The sequence below is a fragment of the Leptidea sinapis genome, chromosome 15, assembly GCF_905404315.1.
Source record: "Leptidea sinapis chromosome 15, ilLepSina1.1, whole genome shotgun sequence".
NCBI lineage: Eukaryota > Metazoa > Arthropoda > Insecta > Lepidoptera > Pieridae > Leptidea > Leptidea sinapis.
In genome coordinates, this window is record NC_066279.1 from 11113236 (window position 1) to 11140248 (window position 27013).

A 27013-nucleotide genomic window follows, 5' to 3' on the forward strand; every position below is an offset into this window, starting at 1 on the left:
ATAACCGAATGGAATGGAATGTATCGCCGCGACAAACGACCCTTGAATAACGAAGGAACGATCGTAAAGCAAAGCAACGGCCAACGTCCCGCGCCAGCGGCCTAGCTAAATGGCATTACCATTTACCGCTGGGCTACTTGTACTATTCTCTGTCTTACAACATCTTTCGCTGGGCACCAATCGCGACATCAGTGTTGCCAGTTTGGCTTATCAATGCTAATTTTGGGATTTTTTTAAATCCTGTTCGCATGACTAATTTGGCCTTAGCATATTGCACATTGTAGCATTTTTCGAATCGTTAGACAACCGATAAAAACAGGCCAGGAATATTAGTTTAGTGTGCGTGACAAGCTACGTGCTCTTACACTCGCGATCTGTATAACACTTGTGGTAGTGTGTGTGACTGGCTCGAAATAGAGGTTAGATCTAAAGTCTAATTATTTTCGACGTTTTCACAGCTGTCAATGTCTATCTAGACGTTTCAATGATCTAATACTTTTTTGTTGAATTGAAATACAACAGGGTGTCGTAATAAGAATCAAATGGATATAATTAAAAATATTTATTATTCTATGAACTATTTATAAATTGTAATATAATATCTGCATGCATATCGTCTACCCCAATACATTGTAGTTGCGACTTAGCGACCAGGAACAGCGACTCTCCGTCAATCTCATGTTCGCTGAAGACAGAAGCCGTGGTATTCCAACCATAATTCTCTAGGTGACTAGCCAGCTTATCAACCTGGGAAAAAGATAATTTTAATCAGTCAATATCATCAACAAATGATTTCTCAAAAAGAAAACAAAGCTATACGGTCCGCCATCCCGCCGATAGATTACTGGCTGACAGACCGTTTAATTCGTGTCAAATTATGAGTTATCAATGTGTGCCCAGTAATTCCACTAGCTACGGTGCCCCTCAGCTCGATACAATAATGCATACACATTACTGCTTCACAGCAGTAAAAGGCGCCATTGTGGTACCCTTTATCTAGCCGGCATCCCGTGCAAAGAAGCCTCCCATGCCCTAAGTCGCCTCTTACGATACCCTTGGGCCTGGGACTTCCCTATTCTTTTATGCCCCGGGGAATCACAGGGTATACCTAAAGGTCGGCAACGTCTCAAGGGATTGTGACTTCTCTTGTAGGAATCTACGGCGTTGACCGCTGACCATCAGGAGTTCCAAATACTTTATTGACCATTAAACCCCTGATCTAGAAATAAATACCTATTTGTTGCAATATACCTAACGATGCTTTAATAAAAACAATACTTACTGTCCAACTCCTAACAGTCTTTGTGTCCAGGGATGAGAATGGGCTATCTGAAAAAAAAAATTTGTAAATGAAACTTATCATTTATAAAACCAAAATTAATTTTAAAGGCGAATGCACAGATATCCCGCGAGTTGAATGCAGTCAGGGCCGTAAGGAGCGGGAGCATCTCCCCGCTGTCCACACGCATCGTGCGCCTCCAGTGTAGTACTGTTATCAGTTTGTATTGTCAGTTATCGTTCGCTTATCGTGTTATCGCGTTAATACTGAAGTTGCGATCATGTTTTATTTTAATTTTAATAATGACTGAACAGAGTTCTACAGGTTCGGTTCCAAAAACGCATTTTTATTAATCGCCTTGCACGAGAAATTGCGAAAAATACTTTAGACGTACGTGTCGAAGAAATGCAGAACAGAAATTTGTGATTTAATTATTAGGTTAAAATTATGAAATACTTTTTTTTACCTAGTGTAAAATGGTAAAATCAGAGCACAGTTTTAATTTATCGACACACTCATGATTATGGTCATCAATTATAGTTAGGTCACAGCACTATCGCATTCCTGAATCAACTCTGCATTCAACTCGCACGTTATCTGTATATTATAGCAGTCACCTTGTAGAATCAGTTGCCGACTGCAGTATTTTCGAACTGATACAATTGAAGGACCTTCACGCTTAGAGCATATAGGCTGGCAAACGCATTAAACGCATCTGTTGCGTAGTCCATGGGCGGTTGCTTCATGGGCGGATTGAGTAGCTTAACTTCTGTCGTACATAAACCGATATGTTCCGAGAAGTGCGATTGTGGGTCACTGCCACATACTGGCTAATATAATAGCACATAATAGCTTTTTTTTTTATGGAATAGGAGGACAAACGAGCGTACCTGTTGTTAAGTGATCACCGCCACCCATACTCTCTTGCAACACCAGAGGAATCACAGGAGCGTTGCCGGCCTTTAAGGAAGGTGTACGCGCTTTTTTTGATCGTATCGTCCCGTAAACACCGCACAAGGAAGTTCATTCCACAGGTTTGTAGTACGTGGAAGAAAGCTCCTTGTAAACCGCACTGTGGAGGACCGCCACACATCCAGATGGTGAGGATGATATCCTAACTTGTGGCGTGTCGTGCGAAGGTGGAATTCGGCGGCAGGAATTAGGTAAAACAGCTCTTCGGAACACTCCCCGTGATAAATGCGGTAGAAGACACACAATGAAGCGACGTATCTACGCAACGCCAAGTGATCCAGCCGTTCACAGAGTACTGGGTCCCCGACAATTCGAGCTGCTCTGCGTTGCACGCGGTCAAATGGATCGAGCTGATACTGGGGTGCGCCAGACCAGAGATGACAGCAATACTCCATGTGTGGCCGGACCTGCGCTTTGTACAGCGCTAGAATGTGGGCCGGCTTGAAGTATTGCCGTGCTCTATTAATGACGCCCAGTTTCTTTGAAGCCAATTCGGCTTTGCCCTCCAGATGGCCACGGAATTGGCAATCGCTCGAGATTTCGAGACCCAGTATTCCGATACTAGGCGAGGCTTTTAGGGAAGTGTTGTTGAAGAGCGGTGATATAATAGCTAAATACTGCATCGGTTCTAGTTCAAACCGTTTCGCATTAATATCAATGCTCAATGATATATTAAAATCGACCGTCTCTCTCGGAAGGAAGCAGTCGAGATATTGCAAAGTTCATAGGTGTTGGCGGAAGCAAACAATCTCACTTGAAAGGAATGGAACATAATGGAAAAGAAACCTGTTAAAACTTTCAAAATACTAAAATATCGAGTGCATACTAAAACATATTTTGCCCAGTGAAATTAAATGAAAATTACAATTTATACCCTTATGAACATCAATTTTGATGCCATCGGTTCAAGAGTATACGAGGAGGCCTTGTTCTGAGAACAACCGGCAAGATACTCAGCAAGTTTTATCTTCCCTTTACAGTTTTCATACTATCCATCCATTTTTATCGTCTATACATAGCTGAACTTTATAATACGCTGTCTTGAATTAATAAAATCCAGCTGAATATAGTAAAATAAGATAAAAAACCTAAAGTAAAATCGATCGAACGATACTATCAAAAGTGAATATATTATGCTGATAAGAAAATAATATCTTTTCTTACCTTTACTTTCCTCATTTTTCTTCTCATTGCTTGATGATTTGTCAGGATTTATCACAGTTTCATGTTTTTTGTCTACTCTTGTATATACTTCACGTTCTTTGCCATCGCCTGAATTCATTTTACATTTCTGGTCCACTCCTGAAATTTTTTCATTTTTTTTGTCTATTTCAGAATTTGTTTCATTTTTCTTGTCTATTCTTGAATTTATTAGGTGCTCCTTGTCTGTTCTTGAATTTATTTCATGTTTCTTTTCTATATCTGAATTGTTTTGATGTTGCTTGCCTATTCTTGAATTTATTTCAAGCTGTTGATCTGTTACTGAATTTATTACACATGTTTTATCTTTATCTGAACTTGTGTCATGTTTATTGTCTATTTCTGATCTAATTTCTTTAGTAGATTCTAAAAGTTTGCTCAAAGCCTCATCTCTTTCTTTACTTAACTTAATAATTTTTTCCTTGACTGGTTTCTGTATCTGAAAATATAATCACTGTTTTTTTATTGTACATTTGAAATTTTGTCAGTTCAGATTTATTGGGTGTCCTCGAAATCAGGAAGGTATAACTATGCAAGCTATAGAGCTATAGAGAGTATGGATGTAAGTTTATTGTCTGCATTAAAGAAGCTACTATGGATGGGCGTGCATGGTGTAAGCTAGACATACATTTTACAACCTGATCGAAAAAATGGAGGTCCATAAGCTCACCCCACCACTCAGGGAGGCAGAACTAATAAAATGATAATGAAACTACACACAATCTCTTGTAACTATAAAGAGGTTATAACAGCTATCCCAGCGCGTAAATAAGCCTTATAATTTAGATATTTTTATGGTACAGACTACAGATGAGCCCGACGGTTACTTGATGGTAAGTAATACGCTCTATCCATTACTTTGCAGTGCAGGATTCTTGAAAAGCACAAAGTCCAAAGTTATTATCAATGACGTTCCATACTCATATATACATATCATTCGCAGTCTGACAGCGGAACGGCAAAAGTGTGCTTAAAGACAATGTAAGCACACTTTTCTCCTTAGTTGTGTTTCAACTGTTACTATTCGAATCATTCTTATATCAACATGCGTAAACTAAACTGAATAAATGTTTCACATTGCTGCTTATTGACCAAGAATATTTTAAACAAGCATTATGGTGTAATTTGTGGTATGTTCCATATTTCGGCTTTGTTTTTATACGACGTGATTTGTCTATATTACGTATAGAGCGGCAATGATTTGTACAGATTTTTTTTGTTGTATCGCACCACTTAGTTTTAATAGCTCAAAAAAGCTTAGTCATAAACAAAAAAGCGCATATTTTATCCTTTCCACAAAACCGGCCACGATCTTGCAATATTCGCTAATCATTGTTGCTGCTCCTGTACCCTGTAGCTAAACGTATGCTCATAATCTTATTCTATAATATACCTAACTACATATATTACAATGAATTTCACTTACCGGAAATGCAACATTTGATTCCTGTATCACAAAACCATCTAGAACATGAGTTAAAATATAGTCCTTCTCAGTCAGTTTCATGTCCTGCGTATTATTTCTTATATTATTTAGTGATATGCCGTGCGTATTTTTATTTATATCATTTACATTTTCATTATTTATTTCTTTTACTATATTAGGTTCAGTCTTTTCAATTTGTGCTATGCTCGGTGGCTCTTGGGATTCATTTTCCATTTTATCTAAACTACTTTGTTTATTTTCTTGCATCGGCTCTGTACTTTTATCATTTAATATTCTACCTCTGGCTTGCGGAAATAGTGTGCTCCTAACAAGTTTATCTTTGTCTAATTGGTGTTCAGGTTTGGTCGGAACTGATTGACTTGTAGTGGGTTTATCACAGGTGTCAATTATTTGTAATGTTTTTTTTGGTAATTCTAAATCCCCTTTTTGCACCTGTGTCGTCACTGAAATACTATTAACTAATTTATCTACAGTTTCAGCTTTGACGATGGGATTTATTACTGGTGTTTCTGTAGCAATATTCGTGCTAACACCAACGTCAACTGTATTGGTAGAATTATTAACTAAGTGACCTCTTAGTATTGGATTACTATTTAATCCGAGGATTTTAAGTTTGTTCTTTATCTCATCTGGTGACTCACTTTTTCTTTTGCGATTGTTGATATTGTTTTCTGGATAAACTTGTAAAGTTGGTGGTGGAATAGTTTGTCGTGGAATAGTTGATGGTGGAATCGTTGTTGTAGTATAGGTAGTATTGTTTAGATTGGGATATGTAGGAACAAACTGCATTTGCATTGTTGGATTTATTACTTGCGCTCTGATACCCAATGGTCTAGGTTGAATGGGTCTATAAGCAAGCCTTGGAGTTCTTATAATATTGTTTCTAATAATACTAATGCTTTGTCTTGGTAATGGTGGTCTTTTGTCAGGGTAAGTTACGACTGGACTTGGTCTAACAGTTGCATTGATTGGTCTAATCACATTTGAAACCATTTGCCTATATACTGGTTGCGTTTGATTTTGAATTGTCACTATAGGTGGTCTTACAACAGTATTAGCCTCTGGCCGTGATGGTATATTTGAGGGTAAATTTACATCTTGCTGTCTGTGTGTATTATTTACAATATTTTCGTTTATTTGTCTTGCAACACTGATATTTGGATTAGGATTTGAAACTACAATGTTAGGATTCATGAAGCCATGCATTTGTGGTAAATTAACAGAATCCTGGGTTATATTATATACTTGATTAGGGATATTTTGGAACTGCACAGGTTTAATTTCATTCTGCATTATTTGTCCGTTAAAAGCGTTCGGATCACTTGGGACATTTTGAACAAATATTCTCTCGTTGGCTAAATTTTGATCTGGATTTGGCATGGCCATTTGGATTTGGTAGGGCCTGAACTGTTCGTAGTTAGATATAAACATCTGTGGAGGATTTTGGCATCCATAGTTTTGTATGTAGAATTGTTGATCGATTGGTTGTGGTAAATATGCTACTGGTTGCTGGATATATACGACTTGGGGTTGAGGCTGCCTGTTTTGAATCCATGGAGGCGGGTTGTTGGGGTTGATTATCAGGGTTGGTGTCATTTCTTCTGTAATGAAAGATATTATATGATAAGTATTGGCAATGTTTCTCTTTTAGTGTTTGACTTATATTCCTAAGGCTCGCGAATTTGATTACCAGGGCGTATAAAGCCACACACAAAGAACGAATACAAACGAAGGCTAAACTTACAAAATAGAGACAGAAGAACATATCTAACGGTATTTTCTCAAGATAGAAAAGGAAAGCGAATCTATAGAAACTATAACCGACTTTGATTCACAAGTCGTAAAGAGTCACCGTCGCTTGGAATTATCTCAATCGTATTGTGAATATTAAACTACTAGCTAAGGGAAACATTAACAATTCAAAATTGGTCACCCGTTATCGCCCGCTATCAGGTCGCCTATTTGAAAGTACCTATATTCTAAGTTTATGGGCCAGATAAAGTTTCTCTTCTCTTTCACTCACCTCGCTGTAGATTTGATGACTCGGAATCGACAGTATGTTTTGGGGTTCTCTATCATTAAATGGATTAAGAGCTTTTTAGGAAGTATAGCATTGTTATACGTTTTCAAGAGTATTTTCTGAGGAATACATGAAGATATCAAGTTAAAATTAGCATTAATTACTAGAATTTAAGGTGCCTAAAGGTAAATCGACGATGTAAATCAAAGGATACGCCTGTTTCAGTTTTGTATTTGAACGAGTTATAGTGAAATAACACATAGGTCAATGAAAATCTAAGATTTGCCATAATGCAGTTGGAGAGTATGAAGTATCGAGACGAAGTGGCTTGTCCATAGAACGCCTTATCGTCTAGTGCAAGTGGAAGGCATTAAAACGCGCGGAATGTCACCTATGCAAAGGATTCGTTGAAATGTTCTTTGGGAGGTCCCTGGTACTTGTACGTCCCTGGAGGCACTTGAATGAAACCGAATGATACAGAGAGAGATGGCGAAAAGTTGTTTATAGTATTATTAAAAGGCGTATTATACCCTTAACAAAAGTGGAAATCGGTACGGCCAGACCATCGGACGGTCCTTTGGGCGCCATGCACTAATTGGTCCGCCGTCGTAAGATCTGACTGTGATAATAATAATTTTGTGCGATGGACAATGCCACATAACATCGAATATGGTCCGGTACCAGACCACGTGCGATGATTCGGCCGTACCATATCCGATCATGTTTCATATTAAACTTCTTGACAACCATGATCGCTTTGTAAAGAGCATATCGACCGAGAAGACGAAATAAAATATCGTAAACAATTTTCTCATCGTATATCGCGAATAGCATGATCGCTTTGATCTGATGAGATTTTTTTCTGCATAAATATTTGTGTTATTATAATTGCTAAAGACACTCACCGTTTTGAACCATCTGTCCATTCTGCATTACTCTAAGTGGTGTTACCATATTGAGATTTGTGGGGGACCTGAAATAAGAGAATTACGTATATATACCTAATATAGAGATAATATCTAGTAAACATCACCTAAGTCAACGAAAGTAAGTAGGTCAAAGAAACGACACTTATGAATGTCAAAAATTATACTTTTTATCATTAACCACAACTTCGGTAAAGTTTGTGCATTAATGAGAAGAAGTGGCAAGAAATTAATTGTCACTTTTTAATTCAACGTTCAGCTTCATCGTTTTACAAATTATTTCAATTAGAATATGTAAAGTGATGTAACAAAAATATAAACATATTTAATGATTTACACGAATAAATAAAAAGAATCAAAAGAGTTATCACATACACTCTCTAAGCAAATATGTAACGGAATTATGTGAGAATTGTATAAATTATATAATATTTTCAAGTAAAAGTTTTTATTTTTTTATATTTAATTAAAATAATGTTATCATATATATTTACTGCCTTATGGTATAACCTTATACCAAGTTTTTTTGGGGGGACCGTAAATATATATAACTTTTGTCTTCCCAATGATGAACCAGGCATCCAGGCACTACAAGGAGCGTTCGTTCACAAGCATGACGCATGGGCAAGCAATCGCCTCCCACGACCATATTTTAAAGAAGGGAACGACTCTTCCCACGACGTCGCCAGAAGCGATATTTAAACGGCATGAATTGTCTTACCTTTACCGCATCAAATTAAATTGAAATATTTTATATTTTCGCAAACTTATAAAAGCAAAGTCATAAAATGTTTATAAAAACCGTGTGGTGTCGTGGGACACCGGATAGGAACGAAGTTCCTTATTATAAAAATATTAGTTTTACTAATTTTCTAAAAAAAATAGGCAGTTTCCACTAAATTCCACTGTCTAAAATAAAAAAAGTGTGTGTATAAGTACTTATGTATGCACGCAAGAAGTTAGACTACTTTGGCGTAACAAAACAAATCCTTATAATTAATTATTCGTCGTGCTATTCTACATTTGTAGATACTGTATTGTAAAAATCGTGAAATAAATTATTGAATATTAAGGAATACGGCTGTATTGGCTAAACCCTTTGCCTGTCTTAATAATGGACTTTTATGCTAAGATGTCGTTGTCCACACGCAACGTATAGGTAATAGTCAAAGAAGTTTATCTTCAATAACACCAAAAGGTAAAGGTAACTAAACGGTAAACGTCATTATGTTTTGCTTTTATATCAATGTAATTTTGCAGCTATAAACCTATTTAAATATTCGTTTACTGTATTTTGGTTTGACTTGTCCTTGTTACCAATGTTCTAAATAAATAAAATAAACAATCAATGTAATTTTTCAGAAATGTGCCAAATGTCAATAATTGTTACCTACTTATCAATTATTTATGTATAAAAAAGTGTCGTTACAACTTTAAAATTTTTGAATAATTTGGTCTTAATTTTTTTCCGTCTAGCCCCTTTTCGCAACGCGCGATAAAGAACTTCGTTGCAAAATAGTTCAACAAGTGCGACAAGTTGTGGGAAATCGACAACGTCGCACGATTTGCACATCGGTACTATTTTGTATTACAAATGTGACGATTTATATATTATTTCCGACTCCATATTTGTTTTTAAACTTTTGTAACTTAAATTATTATTTTATTTATTAAATTAAACTGTCAGACGCGTCAACCTGTCAGACGCGTAAACCTCAGTTTTGATATTTCGAAACTTGCGTGTGCCAAGTATAATTCGCGTGCGACAAGTAAACTTTTTGCACTCAATGCACGCACGTAATTTTAAAATGGGCAAAAGGCTCTTTTTCAACCGCAACAGCGAGCGCCAAGATACTACTTTTCCCGCATGAGTAATACAAAGTACCTAAATTACGTACCTAAGTAATTACGTAAGAAGCCACAACCTGAGAGTTGAACAAAGCATACAAGATTTTATGACGATACGTCACTCAAACGGTTAGCTCAGCTGGCAGAGCACTCGCACGGAACGCGAGAGGTCGTGGGTCGAACCCATCCTGCATCGTTCATAAAATTTTGTATTCATATTTTATTTGTGTATTAATCCTAGAAGTGAGGGATATCGCTTTAAAAACATGACAAATTGTTTAGATTTGCAAGAGCGACATCTCAAGTCAATTTCCTAATATGAAAATACTGGGGTTGAGCAGGTTATCAACTAGTTAGTAGTTTAGTTCATAAATGTAGTCATTCTTGTTATACATATATAAAACTGTTACACACGTTCACTCGCAAAAAACTTACACCCAACACAACAATAAATACACCTTTCACTCTTATTTATAATCATATTTATTGCATACACACATCTTGCACTCAAACTTATAAATATTGAACACTTAGATTGTACAAATATCACTTTGGTATACTAGTACATCCTCATCATTCATTAACATACAACCCATTTTATTTTATTTACAAAATTTATTATTTTCTTCTTATTACAAATGGCTGATATAATTGAAGCTTTACAGGAAATAGACAAAATTAAAATCGCGCGTACTTTTGAATGTGATAGTTCAAATTTAAATAAAATTTTAAACGTTAATAAAAATGATTTGACTATTATATCACAGAATATCCGTAGTATATATTGCAACTTTGACGACTTTCTACTAACTTTGGCAGATTTTAAATTTCAAACTGACGTTATCATTTTGACAGAATGCAGGCTTAAAAGTAATAAACCAATACCGCAAATATCTAATTACTGTGCATATCATACCACATGGCAGAATAACCAAAACGATGGAGTAGCGATATATGTTAAAGAAGAACTCAGACATAAAGTCAAGGAAGTCATGCTATCTCAAGCATCATGTATGCAAGTAGACATATTGAATAATACAATCTTATGTATATATCGCTCCCCATCGTACACTAACACTGATACCTTTATAGAATCACTAAGTACCCATCTTGGTACATTAACAACTCATAAAAACATTGTACTAGCTGGCGATATAAATATTAATATTATTTATAAAGACACAGAATCTTCCCAACAGCATAGGAATAGATTGAACTACCTTAATATGCTGGCAACGCATGGGCTTCTCCCAGGACACACAATACCCACCATCATTTTATGTTAAAAATTAATAAAAAGAATGTTTCGGCAGATATAGCGATTCTCCATACTTCTATTACTGACCACTTTACGACCTTCTTACGTTTATCTAAACTTAAATTAAAATATAATGCTCATAAAATCAAAACAATCATAGATTATGATAAGGATAAATATCTAATAGATCAAAATTTACCTCAATTACTATTCTGTCATGATCCAAACCTACTGACTGATAAACTGATTAATATGTTAACAGAATCAATTTTAACTAACACCACCAATACAAGAATCCCAAACAATAAACGTACTTTAAAACCATGGATAACTTCGGGTATATTACGCTGCATAAAAAATAGAAATAAATTACAAAAAAAATGTCGTCAGGAACCGCACAACGTAATACTTAAAATAACTTATACTAGATACCGAAATTATTGTAATAATTTAATAAAAAAACTTAAAAGGAAATACGAAAGGGATCTTTTAGCTAACTCCATAAGCAATAATAAACTATTGTGGAAAAATATTAAATTAATTACATATTCTAATAAAACTAATTATTCAAACTCAGAATTATTCAACATAAAAAATACTGCATCAGAGTCGGTGAATTTCATAAACGATTATTTTGTTAACATTGGTACACAACTGGCTCAACAAATTCCACCTTCTGTGCAATCCTTAAAGAATGACAATAATCAATCAATACCACATTCTATGATCTTACTGGAGGCAGACGTAGAGGAGATAAACAGAATTATAATTGGTCTTAAGTCGTCTAGTGCAGCGGGTTGGGATAACATACCTACGAGCTATTTGAAACACATACGTCATGAAGTTGTACATGTTATCACTCATCTAGCTAACTTATGTTTTGAAAAAGGTGTTTTTCCTGACCTCCTCAAGCGATCTATAATTACACCGATTCATAAAGGGGGGGATAAGGATGATATTAATAACTATAGACCTATATCTGTTTTACCGTGTATCTCAAATATAATAGAAAAGCTACTGAATAATAGGTTGGTACAATTTTTAAATAAATTTAATATATTATCTCCATTCCAGTTTGGATTTAGACGAGGTAAATCGACAGAGGATGCAGTAGCTTCTTTATCAACTTTAGTGACAGATCAATTAGACAAAGGTAACAAATGTATTTCTGTATTCTTAGACCTTAAAAAAGCCTTTGATACCGTCTCAATACCAAACCTTATAGACAAACTAGAGAAGATCGGAATAAGAGGAACACAGCTTAAATTATTTAGAAGTTATCTCACTCACAGAACACAAAAAGTAAGGGTTGGTGAGAATGTAAGCGATGATGCGATAATATCCTTTGGGGTTCCTCAAGGCAGTGTTCTAGGTCCTACCCTTTTTTTAATTTATATAAATGACCTCTGCAACATGAATATAGAAGGTGCTCGTATACTATCTTACGCTGATGATACTGCTATTGTCTTTAGCGGAAGTTCTTGGAATGAGGTTCGAGAAAAAGCTGAATCAGGAATAATACATGTAGCTAATTGGTTACAAATGAATTTATTAACACTGAATACAGTTAAGACTAATTATATCTGTTTCAGCATAGGTATCTAATCCCTCTCAGCCAAAGAACTTTGATATTAGAGTTCATAAGTGTGATAACATAATATATGGTAAAACTTGTGAATGCCCCACTATAAGGAAAGTTGCCAGCACCAAATATTTAGGAATCGTGATTGATCAGCGATTATCTTGGTACCCACATCTTGAGCAACTTACTAAGAGAATTCGGAAACTTACCTGGATTTTCAGAAGTTTAAGACACGTTGTTCCTGAAAATTCTTCAAATTCTGCAAACACGCCTAAGCATCTTCTGAATGAAATATATGTAGCGTTAGTCCAGTCTATCCTCATATATTGTATACCTATGTGGGGAGGCGCAGCAAAATCCAAATTTTTAGAACTTGAAAGGGCGCAACGTGCTTTAATTAAAATTATGTATTTTAAAAAACGGCGTCATCCCACGCACACCATCTATTCTGACAGTAACTTATTAACAGTTAGAAAGTTGTATATAGTACATACGGTACTAAAAATACATAAAACTATTCCTTATAATAGTACATTACTAAATAAGAGAATTAAACACACTGTTGCTCATGTACCTCACACCAAAACATCGTTTGCAAGTATACAGTATGAAAAACGTGCGGCCTTACTGTATAATAAAATAAATAAACTAAACAATATATATGAAAAATCATACTATGAATGCAAGAAAATAATAATTGAGTGGATAAGGTCATTTAATTATGAAGACACAGAAAACCTACTTATAGTTACGTACTAAATCTTTAAGTTTTCTTTCAAAGTAACACACACACCCACACACACACACACTCACCAATACATACAATCACATACATACATACACACACCCACACACACACAGCACATTAAGTTTAGATTACAAATAAATAGATTTTTAGTATATTATTGTTAGTAGATTTTTTTTTCCCTTAGTTAATTAATTATGTATATGTTAAGGTCAACTTATCTATTATTACACCTCATTATTATGTTTTTGCTATGGAAGAGCGGGGCCTCCTACTACAGGCAACTCTTTGCTTAAAAGGAGACCCCAACACTGATTGTATTTGGTATTTTGTTGTAATAATAAATAAATATTTGATTTGATTTGATTTGATTTGAACTGTAAATAAAGTAGATCCTGTAGATGAAGCCACAACCTGAGAGTTGATCAAAGCATACAAGATTTTATGACGATACATCACTCAAACGGTTAGCTCAGCTGGCAGAGCATTCGCACGGAACGCGAGAGGTCGTTGGTTCGAGTCCCGCATCGTTCATAAATTTTATTGGTGAATTACGTAAGTAATAAAAAATACGTTACGTTACGTCAATGATACGGGGTCGCAGAGTAAGCAGGTATTTTGGTGATTTTTTTTTGCACTATCTAACTATACCTATATTTGTGCTGAGGGCTTTTCGAGCTGTTTATAATCTAGGTCCTAAAGAATCATTAAGAGATTTCTTTTAATAAATAAACATTTTAACTGCTGCTTCTCAATATATTCTTGATAATGTTCTATATGTTCATAAGCACATTGTGGAATTTGCTAAAAACTGTTACAATCATAATGTTAACACGTGGAACAAACATAAACATGTTATGCCTACTACTCTGTTAAGTCGAGTTAGTAAGTCTGTTAGGCGATGTATATGCTTTTATAATATGCTCCCAAAAATGTACAAAACAAATGCGTTACGAAACATAAAGAATTGTTAAAAAACGTATGTGTGGGAAAGAAAGAATATATTAAAATGATTTTCTTAAGTATCTTTAAGAAAATCTAATCTAAAAAAATGGTATCCCACAGACTTATTTAAATCCATATTTAAAAAAAAAAGCTCACTGAGTTTCTTGCGCCCGTTCTTCTCAGGTCTGAGGCAGTCTATTTTTAATGGGTGGTAGTTTTTGACGTTCAATAAGTGATCTTGAATCCTATTTTGAATAAAAATATTTGAATTTCAATTGTATATGATCATTAGAATTTGATTTAGAGTTTGATTATGGCGCGAAAGAGACGGACGCAAACACGAGACAAGAATATTGCATTTCAGCAATTGAAATGTAATTATTCAGCAAAATATTTAAAAATGTCAACATTAAAGTCTATTTTAACGTCATTACCTCAACATCAATAGAATTCAAATATTAAACACAAGTGCTGACTTGGTCATTAAAGTTAAAATAATATAGGTTTTGTATAAGTAATCACCAACATATCATATAGATACTAAATCCTTCTCCGAAACACGCTGCCTCTTAAGGTATAAGTATTACTCCGATCGGATTAGTAGTTTTTGCAGTTTAACCGAACAAAGGGAGGAGGAGACTCATAGCATAGGCTCTACATAGTTTGGGCGAGTGCAATTATTATATATATCGTCAGTTTTTATTGTAACAGAAAATAGTAGGCAAAACAAGTCTACCTCTATATGATCCTGGTGTTAAACATTAGAATAATCATCTAGTTAATTCGCTAATCTTCGTAAATAGTATATGAATTTATTATAATAAATACCTACTAGCGGACCTGACAGACGCTGTTCTGTCAATAGAAAAAAAATGATATAGATACCTAAGATTTCGGGAATAATGTAGTCTTAAGCCATCGGAAATGTGAAATCAAGGTTAATGAGTTAAAATGAAACAAAAAAGTACCTATATCTGAATGAATGTGATGACCAAAACTTATTATTATAAGACTGTCGTAATCGTTTTAGTTTAAACAGCTTAATTTACATTATCGCTTTGTAATTGCCAATTTTTTAAGTATTAAAATGGATATAGCATGTTATACGGGGTACCACAAGGGTCTATTCTTAGACCCATCCTCTTCCTTATCGATATAAATGATCTTCCTAACTTTATAGAAAAACATAAGGTAGTATTGTTTTTGGATGACAATTCACTGATATTGAAAGTGAAAAGAAACCAGGTTTAGTATGACGAAGTAAACGATATTCTATTTGACATCGTGTGCTGGTTTAGTGCTAATAACCTAATGTTAAATAGCAATAAAACTAAATACTTATATAAATTTTTCCGTATAAAATGTCAAAAATGTAGATGCAAGTGTTTTGTTAAACGGAGAAGTGATAAAACCGGTGGAATCTGCTATATTTCTTGGCATTTCTCTGGATTCAAATTACATATTGAAGGATTGGACAATAGACTTTGTTCTGCAGTATAGGTAATACGTGGTCAAAAAGATTAGACAATTAACTGACGAAGTTACGGCGCGACTAGATTACTTTATTTCCATTGTGCCATGTCCTATAGTATATTACTATGGGGCAACGCAGCTTTGTGCTGCAGAAGAGGGCTTCGACTACTCCGGACCGTATTTTCACGGATAAGGATCGGACTCTGATCGGACTTAGTGCGAAAGCGCTCTAACGGAGTAGGTATGGTTTTTAATAACGCTTTTTTGGTGCAATATGACAGGCATTAAGATAAAATAAAAAATCATTCTTTTTGCTAAACTTAAAATACTGGATGGTATCCATAACCATAAAACTCGGGTTCCTCTAAACGGAGCCAATTGTGGCTGATTTTGAAGTGACTAATAGTAGTAGTCACTTCAAAATTTAATATCAATGTGAGCACTTGTTGGAGAAACAAATGTTTAGACAAATTCTAAGTACAAATGATGATTTTTATTAATCTTTACTCATTATTTAACCTCTCTGAGATCGGACTCTATATCATAAGTTCATAAACATCCTAACCCTTTGCTTACAATACTTAATATTTATACGAATATAATGTATGTTAGAAGAAATAATACTTGACGAATAATTGGACGTAATTCCAGAAAAACGTTCCAAACCACAATCAGGTCGAAACTGAGTTAAGAACACCAAACTGGTCACGTGATCCATATTGACGGACTGACAAAAAATGGCAGCCCTACTGTCACTCTTTTAATGACATCATGACTTAGTAGCTCAGCCCACATGTATTACATATTTATTAAATTTTAAACACAAATTCTTCAAAATGTGTTGTGGCTTGGAACATTTTTCAGTCCAATTCTGATTTCAATTCAAGAAGAATGAATAAACTGTAGGTACGTGCCGTGTAATAAGTTAGCTAAGTGGTATAAAAATTCACACGAGGACTCACTGAGCACGAATTCAAGAAATTCCACCTTCGACACGCCACAAGCTAGGATATCATCCCCACCATCTGGATATGTGGCGGTCCTCCACAGTGCGGTTTTTGCACAAGGAGCTTTCTTCCACGTACTACAAAGCTGTGTAATTAGCTTCCTTGTGCAGTGTTTCCGGGACGATACGACATGGATGGGTACCTTCAATAAAAGCGCGTACACCATCCTTAAAGGCCGGCAACGCTCTTGTGATTCCTCTGGTGTTGCAAGAGAATGTGGGCGGCGGAAAAAAAAAGAAATATATTAAAACTTAGTGATAAATAAGGCTTAATATAGAATAGTAAATTATATAGAGGATAATAATGCATGTTCTTGTCTGGTTCTGCGCAGGGTACCTAAAATTGTATGATATTATATTAGTAGGCTAAGTTGTTATATGATTAAAAGATGGGCTAAGAGTTTGGTATCAGTTCTTCTCCACATGTGAAAGCCCTTTTACGAACTGATGTGGCTTCATGATGTTCACCAAGTGTCTTTGCAAAATTAAATAAAAAAATAGTAAATTAATAGAAGTAACTAGTTGAGCCAGCAAACGTTGTATTGCTATATAAAGTAATAAAAAAATCAATAATTAAATTTTCGGGGTATAAAAAATGGATGACGACCGATTCTCAGACCTACTAAATATATCAAAGTTACATAAAATTTATCGTACCTGCTACAATAATTATTATATTCGATTGACATCTTGCAACCCTATTGCGGATCTGTTGATGGATCGTAGACTGGTAAAAATTTGTATGTTAATTATTATTAATGTATTTTTAATGCTGAATGATAATAAAATTAAAATAAAATCTCAAAAAAAAAAAAAAAATATTTAGTGGTGGGTCACCCGTATCATTATTAGATTATATTCTACTCTATTCATAGACTCAGAATATACTAGCCTATAGAACGCCTGACAGCCCGATGATTCGTTACCAATTTTAATTTATCAATGTGTACGTTAGCTAGTTTAATAATCAAAATTCTATGGAGCTAATTCCAAGCGTGGCTGTCTGTTTACGACTTATCAATTAAAATCGGTCACAGTTACCATAGATTCACTTTCCTTTTCTAACTGGCTGTATCTCTATTAGGGATGTTCTTCTGTCTCGCACACTTCCCTACATCTTCCAGTTGGCTACCCTAGCTACATTGACACATTTACGGCCATTCCCAATATACTATCTACAGATAGAGATAAATTACTACCTTCTACTGTCAGTAATTAGCTGTCAATAATCTGAAGCTGTCCAAATATACCCGATAAGTCATTCTTATCGTCTTATATTGGGACGCGTTAACTACAATTTCCATACAAACTTCTATCGCTGGTAAGCTATACGTCCTCCCATTGACAGACAGCGTGTACGGATAAGGTGAGTTAGTTAAAAGTCAACGATAGTTACGATTTTTATCTCAAGTAATAGACAGACTGAATATTGGGAACGGCCGTTAGAAATCATAGGACTATGAAATGAATCAATTAAATTACATAAAAAGAGAAATTTCATTCGCCGTGCGTGTAAGGAAAAATTGAATTACTCGAAAAACAAATCGCACATCGAGACTTTCGCAGTATGGCCAAACTAGTTTTATAATCGCGTTGACATAGGATGTGTCGACCATGTTATTGACGTCATTGTGACGTTAGATTCAAGCATATTTACTTCAATTGCATTGAATTACATTTAAAATGTGGTGCTGGAAGAATACGCTTTGCATACCGTGGACGCGCACCGCACAAACGTTTCTGCCCTGCATGAAGTGGGGATCACCGCGAGTCTATCAACCATCTGCCTCCGTAGGATCTTTTACATTTTCGGTCACATCGCCAGAAAGAAAAGCGACAACCTAGAAAAGCTTCTGGTAACAGAGAAAATACAAGGCAAGCGATCGAGAGGAAGGAGTCCGATGCGTTGGAGCGATCAGAACCACCGTCGATAAAAACATCCATGAATTTTTTCCGAAGACCGTAACAAATGGAAAGCGATCATCCGGAAAATAGTTCGTGGAGGTCACGGCCCTCAGCAATGAGGAAAAGGACGCAAAGAGGAGGAGGATTTTTATTCATAGTAGGAGTTATTGAAGGTCAAAACTATCACCCATTTGAAAAGATATGCCTTAGCTGAGCGGAACGGGCACAACTATTCAGCGAGCATTTTCATGTTAAATTTACTAATTAAATAGCTTGTGGTAGTCGCCCCATTTCCAAGGTACTACAGCTCATTAAGAAAGAAGTTTAAATTATAGTAACCTTGCATCACGTCAGTCAAAATACATCCACAACTGTACAAAGGTCTCCCCTTAAGATCGCCATACGATCGGTCCTGCGCTGCCCTCTCTCAATCTATTCCGGCGATCTTGACTAGATCCTCGGCCCATCTTGTGGGGGGCTTAATCATCGGTCCATCTTGTGGATCTGCCTACCAACATTGCATCTTCCAGTATATGATCTCTATTCGAAGTTTACTGCCCCAACGGTCATCTTTCCGTCAAGCTATGTGCCCTGCCCACTGCGACTTCAATTTCGCAATCATCTGGGCTACGTCAGTGACTTTGGTCCACCTACGGATCTCCTTATTATTGGTTCGATCTAGCAGCGAAACTCCAAGTAGCCATATGACTATGGAATTGAATTTGAGCGACCTTGTGGTTTCTTCTACGGCCTGTGTAGCTAACGACCACGTCTGAGTCTTATGTTGTCTTTTTTTTTGAATTAACGATTAATTTAATGAAAACAATTGTTTTGAATTTCATTTCAAATATCAAAAGTACCTTTTGCAAATTAGTGACTGCGTGGCGACGTAATGCAGACATAGACAAAATAAGACAATTTGGAAGAATATTTGATAAAGAGTAAAAAATAAAAGTTTTCTATTTTTTTTTCAAGGTAATGAGACCACTCCACAATTCTAATTTGTTCGTAAGTGTCGATCGCGCGATGCCTCTGGCTCGATCCTCATCTGCAACGTGTTTTCGTTTTGAACTACTCTACTTCCAATTAGTCTCTTGTTACACACCAGAGGAAGTAAGAGCGTTGCTGACTTGTGTTTAATAAACGTACATATTATATGAAAACCGAAAACAAGTTGCAGGCGAGGATCAAAACGGCAGCATCGCGCCATGTATTCTAAGTCTACGGACAGAATTAATTTATTGGTTCATTGATTGTCCGCAAGGTGGACAAGATGAACTCAATACGAATTTGACGATTGACAGCAATTATAGCGCAATTTTCTCCTGTCGCGAGTGAGGTTAGGTTTCCAAGCAATTTCTCTTGTATTAGACGCTTATTAACATCTCTGAAGAGCTATAAAGCCTCGTAGTAAAAGCCATCAATACGGTCATTGTACGATTTTTATTAGCAGAAATTGTTACGTAACGATTTTTCACCGGGTGGTGACGCGAGCTCGCTGCATGTCGCTCAGCGAATTCAAATTAAAGTATTTTTATTCAAAATAGTATTCAAAATCACCTATTGAACGTCAAAAACTACCAATAACTCTCCAATGTCAATTAATAACACTCAAATTCCAATTCAACTCATTCAACATCACTCATTAAAAGTCAATATTTACCAATTTAGATTAAGGATTGGTCTCCGCTTGGCTCCAACTAGATACCGCAGGCGTAGTCGCAAAGTGCGGAAACTAATACTAAGCCCAAGTGGGCGTACTCGAGCCAGTCTCGAGAAATGTGTGACGTTGACGTGCCACATGTTCTGTTAAACTTTGCTAATAATTAAAATATAGATAATAATATAACACGATTTGTAAGTTACAAAATATTAAAGATGCCATTGAATGTCAAGGTGCTACGCACACAAGCATGTAATAGTTGCAGTAATAATAAAGCTATTATTCTTAAGCAGTGCGGTATCTAGTTGGAGCGCAGCGGAGACCAATCCTTAATCTAAGTCTACCAACTGTTCCAAAATATTTTCAGATATGAGAATAATTGATGCAAGAACTCAAGGGGCCTCATAAATGAAAAAATAATATAATTGTAATAACATTTAAATAAGTTCAATAAAATCCTGAGGGCATTTAATTAAAATACTTTTTGAGGGATTAAATCGTGTGTAGCTGTAACTGTACCTATATAATATAAAGCATTTTCGTAGAAGGCATAAAAGGCATATATATTCTCAAAATTGATTCCTTTAGAATTCATTTTGATGTCATTTCTAATATCCTAGATACTACTACCGCTTCGGAAACAAGTGGCGTTCTGAGAGAGAAGAAGCGGCGCCAGGAACTCTCCCAGCGTTTTTTTTTAAAGTAATAGTTACATTTATTTAAATAACCCGATGTTTTGTGACCATTTGCAAGAAACACGTTTTCAGGGAGACTGCGCTTGCAAAATACCAATCGCCATACAATTTAAAACCACACTGCGGACAAGCGCAGAGGCTGTTTGTTCGACGACGTAAGTCATGTAATGCTTGGTTGTACAGGAAGAGTGCATAATCGGATTTTTTTACGAAATATGGGGTCAAGGCTAGAGCCCGAAAAGTATGTAAACTTATCTGGAGGATTCTGAACTTATTGAAGGAGCTGGGCTAGATGGAGTTGCCAGGCAATACTGCACGCAAAATGGAACTAAACAAGGAGATTTATTGCGAAAACTGGAACGCCGACATCATACAGTACCAGTTATTATGGAATTGGAGGACATACGAGTGTACCGATCACTTGATGTTAAGGGATCACTGCCACCCACATTCTCTTGCAACCCCAGAGAATCACGGAAGCATTTTCGTCGTTTTATAAGTGTATAGGAGTTTTTGAAGATACCCACGTCACATCGTCCTGGGAACACCGCATTTGCAAGCTCATTGTATAGTTAAGTTGTATGAATGTTCTTTAAGATCCGCACTGAAGAGTAACGCCACATCCCAAGTTTAATTTTTAATTTAATTTACTTAATAGGAATCCCACGTTGTATACAATGTGTTGCCTTATGGTACACACACACATTAATTACTTATATTATTTTACATCGTATACCCTATTAACGGGCTAACTCGAAATACAATTAATTAATTGAATTACAAGTACTTAATAACATTATTAACATTGGTGGAGATGATATCCTAATTTGTGGCGTGTCACGCGAAGTTGGAATTTAGCAGCAGAAATCTGTTGAAGCAGCTTTTGGAACACTCCCCGAGGGCCGTGATAAATGCGGTAGAAGACACAATATAATGAAATGATCTCTACCCAACGCCAAGTGATCTAGCCGTTCACAAAGCACTGGATCCCGGACAATACAAGCAGCTTTGCTTTGCACATGGTCAAATGGTTCGACCTGATACTGGAGTCTGCCAGACCAGAGATGACAGCAGTACTCCATATGTAGCTAAACCTGCTCTTTGTAGAGCGCTAGAATGTGGGCCGGCATGAAGTGCTCTACTTACGACCCCAGTTTCTTCGAAGGAAATTTGACATTCCTTTCCAGATGACCGTGGAATTGTGCTGTGTTGACCACCAGTAGGAGGCTCCTTAGCACAGGATGCCAGCTAGATTAAGGATACCACAACGGCGCCTATTTCTACCGTGATGCAGTAATGTGTAAGCATTACTGTGTTTCGGTCTGAAGGGCGGCGTAGCTAGTGAAATTACATGGCAAATGAGACTTGACATCTTATGTCTCAATTCGACGAGCGCAGTTGTAGTGCCGCTCAGAATTTTTGGTTTAGGCATATCAATTACCATCAACTGAACGTCCTGCCAGTCTCATCCCTTCTTGTCATACACCTTGTGACCCATTGTGTTACGGGCAGTTCACCACTTTCCATGAAGTTAAGCTAACGCCCGTTTTCTCCCTCTTATATAAAAAATAACAAATAATATAAATTAAAGTAAAAAAAAAATAAAAGAGCTAAAGCTCTCTCCCTATTCAGTATACCTGTTATATGTAACGCCTAACGTTCTATAATTCTCCGCTGTAACTCCAATCATATTTGCTCTATAAATTTCTCAGTAAATATATATAAGAGACGGGACTACCCAAATAAAAATTGAAAATTAGTTTAGTATGAAACGTGCAGTGATTTGACATTAATTTGAAGTAGTAATTACAATATTAAGGCGACAAAGTATAATCTGGCGACGTTTGAAATCAAACAGTTGCTTAAAACGTAGTGGATTTCGGCTATCTCCATTTTTTACAAGATTTGGCGCACCCCAGTATCAGCTCGATCCATTTGACCGCGTGCAACGCAGAGCAGCTCGAATTGTCGGTGACCCAGTGCTCTGTGAACGGCTGGATCACTTGGCGTTGCGTAGAGACGTCGCTTCATTGTGTGTGTTCTACCGCATTTATGACGGGGAGTGTTCCGAAGAGCTGTTTAACCTGATTCCTGCCGCCGAATTCCACCTTCGCACGACACGCCACAAGTTAGGATATCATCCTCACCATCTGGATGTGTGGCGGTCCTCCACAGTGCGGTTTTCAAGGAGCTTTCTTCCACGTACTACAAAGCTGTGGAATGAGCTTCCTTGTGCGGTGTTTCTGGGACGATACGACATGGGTACCTTCAAAAAAAGCGCGTACACCTTCCTTAAAGGCCGTCAACGCTCCTGTGATTCCTCTGGTGTTGCAAGAGATTGTGGGCGGCGGTGATCACTTAACCACAGGTGACCCGTACGCTCGTTTGTCCTCCTATTCCATAAAAAAAAAAATTGTAGCCGTCATCTGTGAATCTATCAATGACTGAACGTTTCACACAATCGCTTGTTTCTCAGATAATTTCGCTAGGCTGTACAATATATTGACTGATAAATATAGCTCGTAACCTTCCTAAAAGGCCAAACCGTAATTCCCCTTGTGTTGAGAATGGGCAACGGAGATCAGGCCCGTTTTTCCTCCATAAAAAATATCTAATCCAGATTAAATCGTCCTATTATCAAACCTTTTTATGACAATAAGGGACGAGCCGAGCAGGATGTTCAGCTGATAGTAATTGATACGCCCTGCCCATTTTATGCAGTGCCGCTCAGGATTCTTGAAAAACCCAACAATTCTAAGCGGCTCTACAATTGCGCTCGTCACCTTGAGACATTAGATGTTAAGTCCAGTTCTCCAGTGATTACACTAGCTACGGCGCCCTTCAGACCGACACACAATAATGTTCACACATTACTGCTTCACGGCAGAAATAGGGGCCGTTGTGAATCTCATAATCTAGCCAGCATCCTGTGCAAAGGAGCCTCCTACTGGTAAATTAATTTCATTAAATTAAAGGGTTATCAAGCCCTTTGCACTTTTTATGTTTATTGTCGTAACTCTGTCAATCTATGACTTACTTATATCTAAGGGAAGTACTTATTACTCATTTGACAAAGGGTTCCGTAATATACAACAATATTTATATACCAATATATTAAAATGTATGTACCTACCTACTATTTAAATAAATTTCTAGGTTTGGTGAATAGTTTTTTTATTAACATAGCAGCTATATAAGATTTCGCCCTTAGATAATTTAAACGTCTATATAGAGCCACTTTCTGTTAGGCAACGCATGAAAACAAGCCAGATTTATTACTTTAGTGTGCGCATGACAAGCTACGTCTTAGACTCGCGATACGTATGTCACTTTGTTGGAGTGGCGTGCGTTTCTCTGAAATATCTAAGTATCTGCATACTCTGTCAAAATTTCAGCTTTTTAAGATTGTGTTTAAGAGATATAAAGATCTTAGTAATATCTGAAGAGGAGACTAATACTACATATTATTTGAAATCTATGACTAAATATTTATATAGAATCAGCTAAACTTATTAATAATTTATTTATGCTCAATTATTTGAATAGCCATCTTGTATTCATTTTACGACATGTCAACAGCTATACATTGTATTTACGACTGTCCCGCACTACAATAAGAGTGTAAATCGCTTGATGCCACTAAGATCTCAACGTGTCAAAATCAACAAACACATCTTCCGTCCCTCACTAATACTACCTCTCTTTTCCCCACCCTTGATATTTCTTCGAATACGAGATTACAAAAATATTTCCATTCATTTATGACCGCCAAAGATTTCTTGGTTTTATATAAGAAGCTTTATTACGTTGTAAGACAGTTGAAAATCGTAAACAGATTATTTGAAATCAATACTACAATGTACGCGATAGTAGAGCATATTGAGCTCTATTAGAGTACGAATAGAGGTTCATATTGTGGAAAGCTGCTTTAGTCGGCCCTAATAGCGCAGTCCCCTTTATCAAAACGGCGGACATGTTACTTTCGCTAGTGATGTAGGAATTGAGGGCATTATATTATTTTATCGATATTAAAATTAATAATTTTAATACAAGCAAACAAACTATGTTGTATTGAGATTAATAAAACCTGTAATTGAAATATACAGTATAAGACGCTACTTAGTCTAAAATTCTTTCTACATTTCATTTCTTACCACCAATAAGCAAACGAGTATGATTAAATGTATCGACTGAATAAAAAGTGACCTTAAATCCTTTTACCTGGTGTCTCATTATTCAAACTAATTTACCAGAGACGATAAACTCTAACAAAAAAGTACAAAAGATTTAACAAAAATAATTTTGTAGTAATTATAATCTCTGATATTTCTTAATAATAAAGAAGCAAGCAACAAAGTCAATATGTTGTTGAATTCATTTCGCTATGTCAGTGCATCGATAACTATAGATAATCGTGCAACGATAATATTTTAGTTAGAAACTATTCAGAGTCTTGTGAAACGGCAGCAAAATAAATAATTTAAGATTTATTATCATTAAAGTTGTCAAATATTATACTGACTGTATTTTAATGAAAGACATCAGATAAGAACAATGACCGTCTATACATATAGACAAATCACGTCGTATAAAAACAATCCGAAATATGGACACACAAATTACCCCATAATAAGCTTCGACTACTATATCTACACAGTGTAGAATATCAAAGTATTCTTATACGTTGTTTAAAGTACTCTTTGTCTATAACAAGCAATGTAAAACATTTATTCAGTGTAGGAACTCGATTCAGACAGTGACAGTTGACACATGACTAAAGAGAAAAGTGTGCTTACATTATCTTTAAGCACACTTTTGCCATTCCGCTGAATGGAACTTACTGCGGATGATAATATGTTCTAGTATGTGTATATAACGTCATTGGATAAGAAAGATAGTTATAACAGTTGTAATAGAAACACATCGATTTTAATAATAAAAGAATTATTTATATTATGACAAAAATATCTGCAATAAATTAGAAGAAAACAACATGGGTAAAGTGTTAATGAAAGCAGAAGAAATCATTTAAAGATAAGACTATGGTTTTATGTATGTATGTAAACTTCAAATGACTACACAACTAAAAAAGATAAGATATAAAACTTCAAAATACTTTATAAATATTAAGACAACAACATAAACGATGAATTAATAAAACAATAACATACAGTATACAAATTCACAAACTATCGATAATAATTAAAAAAATTAAACCCACCTCACTAGTGCCAGACGCTCTGGCGCGCAGCAAATCCCGGGCCACGTATAAATAAGTACAAAACGAAACGCACAATCCAAAGTTAGAAAACGGAAAGGGACAACGAATAACCAGTGTTGGAACAATGGAATTCAATTCGTCATAAAACGATATAATATTTAATTAAATTAAAATCAAACGCATTTATAGAATAATAATTTGCTAAATACAGCGTAATTAGAGGCGTTTATCTAGATCTAATTAAACAGTAACTTAATATAAAACTCAATGTTATTTAAAAACAAACATTGCAGAAGGATTCATAAAGTCTAAATTCGCATGTGTTCCGTTTTCATAACATCCTGTGACGTCACTAAGCCAACGTTGCTCAATAACGAAGAACTTGTATTGATACCACAGCTGATAGATAATAATAGCATAACTACAGCTCGTACACGCAATGGATACTAAAAAACAAAACTAAACTATAATGTTACCTGTGTTATAAGTCAGCTAGATGTCTTCAAACAGCGAAAAAAACGTTTTAATTGTGTTGATACGATCCAATTGCACGTGATTCAGACATCTTTCGCGACGAAATGGCTGCTAACGCGACGGGCTGATATCCACATCGAATACAAACTGCGCCCGCACCAACATTCTTCCTGCTGTCTCGTGTGCGATATTATCGCTTCAATTCCAAGAAAACCAAACGATGTAGTACTGAATAGCGATACAAACCGTTACTGGTACCGAGGATTCCCAACCAATCACAGCGAAGGTAGCACAATCGTATGTCATTGGACGGGACGAGGTTTCGAAATTCAAACGCGTGCCATGACCCCGTTT

General features: G+C 36.0%; 1 protein-coding gene across 2 annotated transcripts; it reads right to left on the reverse strand.

Annotated features, from left to right (window-relative positions):
- Positions 1-547: 547 nt before the first annotated feature.
- LOC126968305 (uncharacterized) lies at positions 548-26794 on the reverse strand. Of its 2 annotated transcripts, none has more exons than XM_050813223.1 (6): positions 26662-26794; positions 7824-7891; positions 4878-6496; positions 3416-3890; positions 1283-1329; positions 548-747 (listed from the first exon to the last, which is right to left on the reverse strand). In XM_050813223.1, exons 2-6 carry the CDS (start codon positions 7870-7872, stop codon positions 571-573), a joined length of 2367 nt encoding a protein of 788 aa, XP_050669180.1. In that variant the 5' UTR covers positions 7873-7891; positions 26662-26794; the 3' UTR covers positions 548-570. The 2 variants fall into 2 exon arrangements, with proteins under 2 accessions (XP_050669180.1, XP_050669179.1); XM_050813222.1 differs by having other exon boundaries at positions 4878-6499.
- Positions 26795-27013: the final 219 nt, after the last annotated feature.